At 47.2% G+C, this 2,785-nt stretch overlaps 1 protein-coding gene across 1 annotated transcript in view; it reads left to right on the forward strand.

The window, feature by feature from the left end:
* LOC107102877 (one cut domain family member 2-like) overlaps positions 1–466 on the forward strand; it is a 51,768-nt gene extending 51,302 nt beyond the window's left edge. Inside the window, exon 2 of the mRNA XM_015402325.1 lies at positions 177–466. Within this exon, the coding sequence (XP_015257811.1) occupies positions 177–466 (290 nt within the window). The remainder of the gene's footprint in view (positions 1–176) is intronic.
* The last annotated feature ends 2,319 nt before the right edge of the window (positions 467–2,785 follow it).

Genomic DNA, 2,785 nt, shown 5'->3' on the forward strand with positions numbered 1-2,785 from the left:
AGATATTTTTAAGTAAAAATGACTAAATGTCTCTTTATGTGAGCTGTGGAAACTGTTTATTAAGCAGGAATCAGAAGAAACTGTCTGTTTTTACTCCAATGTTTGCTACCAAGCCTCAGTGCTGATAAGATGACAAACATTGTTAAAAGTTTCCCGTTTCCCTCGTTTTTTCCCAGCATGCAAGCGGAAGGAGCAGGACAACGGCAAGGATCGCAACAACACACCAAAGAAGTCGCGGCTGGTCTTCACCGACCTGCAGCGGCGCACCCTGCTGGCCATCTTCAAGGAGAACAAGCGGCCGTCCAAAGAGATGCAGCTCACCATCTCTCAGCAGCTGGGCCTCGAACTCACCACAGTCAGCAACTTCTTCATGAACGCCCGCCGCCGCAGCCTGGACAAATGGACGGACGACGGCGCCAGCCCCGGAGCACAGTCCTCGGCGTCCAGCACTTGTACCAAAGCATGATGGGGGAGGGGGGGAAACCGCAGGGGGGGGGGGGGGGGGGGTGCGAGATGGAAAAGCAAAGTTTTTCCAGGATTTTCCTTTTTCTTTCCCTGAGGGTTCAGAGAGAGGGGCTGCTCACTGCCACGACTTCCAGCCAAACCGCCTTCTGCAAATTTAACCTAAACGCATAGAAAACGCTGGAGGCTAAACTCATTAAAAACATACAAAACCTCACGTCGGAGGGGGGGCACCCCCCTTCAACTGCTGATGTCTCCTTTAGGCTGAAACACGAGCCCAGAAACCAAAGACTAGAAGACAAAGAGTGTTTTCTAATATGCAATATAAGCTAAGAAAGGAAACCGAACCGAACCGAAGCGTCATGACTGCAGAATGGGTCGTTTTCCGGCGGTTCTAGTCCAGGTTCAAAGACGTATCACGAGTCGGGGGTGTAGAAACGGATCGGTCCGAACCGAGCAATAGACCGTTCGGTCACCGAATGGATCTTTACTTCCACCAAACCAAAACCAAAGAAACCGCCGCCGCTCCCAGCGTTCAGAGACCCGCCGGCGCCGAACCTTCTGGTGGCCAAAATATGCAAGCACAACGACCCGGCCCGCAGTCCAGCTTCATGGCTAACAGAACCTAACGCGTACGTGAGCACAATCCCGAAGCACATTCTTTTCTTTGCAATAGAACCGGAGCAGACGGCCGACCCGAGTGGGCTTCGCATCTTAGAAAACTCAGGATGCCATTTTTTTTCTAAACAGTGGCCGAAGTCCATTCGGTACCGACCCGACATGTAGCCAGGGCCTCCAAAGCGTCCAAACCGAGACGCTTTCCGGACAAACTTTCTGTTAAATATCGGCTGATTCCGATCGACCCTCCGTAAAGGTCCGGAATCGGTGTTTCCTGCTGATATAACCGATCCGATACCAGCTGGACCCAGCGGAGGACTGACTCCCCAGGCGGATCAGGGCCTTTGTAATAGTTAAAGAGGACAATCTAAAGACGATGCCTGGCGGCTCCGTCCTTCCTGAGGGTCAGCGGGACGGAAGAAGATTAAAAACAAATAAATCACCTTTAGCCATAAATTCAGATACATTATCGCAGATTTAACGACGTTTATGGCCGGTCGGAACGTCTGTCGATCTAACGACCTGAGCAGCCACCGCCCCCCAGCTCCGCTTCAGACGTTCATCCATCCAACTTCACCTCAATCATCTTTCACTCGAAGCTATGAAACCAAAAAAAAACGAAAGTAAACCAAAGCAAAGGCGTCAGTCAGCAGCCCCTGCTCCTTTAGAGAAATCCGGGCCGGAGATTCGGCCTGACCCGAGGGCCGGAGAGTCGGCCTGATCAGAGGCAGCCAAAGGCTTTAAGGACATTTAAAAAAAATGGACACTTGTGACTTTTTCTATTTATTGACAAATCGAAACCAAAGAAAACCTTTTTTCTGCACCTAACTGTTCAAACAAATGGAAAAAAAACTTGGATGAGAAATATTACCAAAAAAAACACCAAAAAAAAACAAAAAAAAAAAAAAAAACAGAGTGGCAGCGATGTCAAGGGAAGGAAGGAGAAGATGGAGGAAAGTTCGACGGAAGGACGACATCACTGGAAGAGCAGAAGTAGCTTTGCTGTGTCTGATGTTGCATCAGGCTAATGTTTGGACTGAAAAGGGTAAAACCACACGAGGGGGGGAGGGAGGGGGGGAGAACCGGCAGCTGTTCTTCCGTCCGACCCGAACAAAATGGCCGAACATTAATGTGTCTCTCACGGTTAAGGAGCGTCTTTAACGTGTGCCTATGCAGTTTTTCAAAGTAAAATAAAAAAACAAAAAACGGTTTAAAGAACAACAGAAACCTCATCAGCTAACAAACCAAAGATCCACCGTTACCCCCGGCAGCAGTGACCCCCCCCCACCCCGAGGTCCGCCTACAAATACAGGAAACCCGTTAACTTTATTTCAATCATTCTTCAGTAAAGCACTTTGTATTAACTTTTCTTTATTGGCCCCAATGTGGCCGCCAACGTTTTGGTGCCCCCCTCTGTCCAAACTCAGATACAGAAGGAAAATAACTTTACTGCGAAAAAATAAACTATTATAAACATAAACTTCCCCCTTTTAAATTTTTATTATTAAAGTCCAAATGTTTATTTTACTCTATAGCAGAAATTTAGCATCAATATTTCTTTTATTATCTCTTAAACTTGGTCATTTTATTCCGTTTATTTTAACCACGCTCCCTTGTAATTACATTACCCCACCCTAGAGGGCGCACCAACCTCTTTGTGTCAGAGTTTAATGAATCAGGATTAATCTTTTTTTATTTCTTTATA

Source organism: Cyprinodon variegatus, unplaced genomic scaffold (genome assembly GCF_000732505.1).
Source record: "Cyprinodon variegatus isolate N-32 unplaced genomic scaffold, C_variegatus-1.0 Scaffold1335, whole genome shotgun sequence".
NCBI lineage: Eukaryota > Metazoa > Chordata > Actinopteri > Cyprinodontiformes > Cyprinodontidae > Cyprinodon > Cyprinodon variegatus.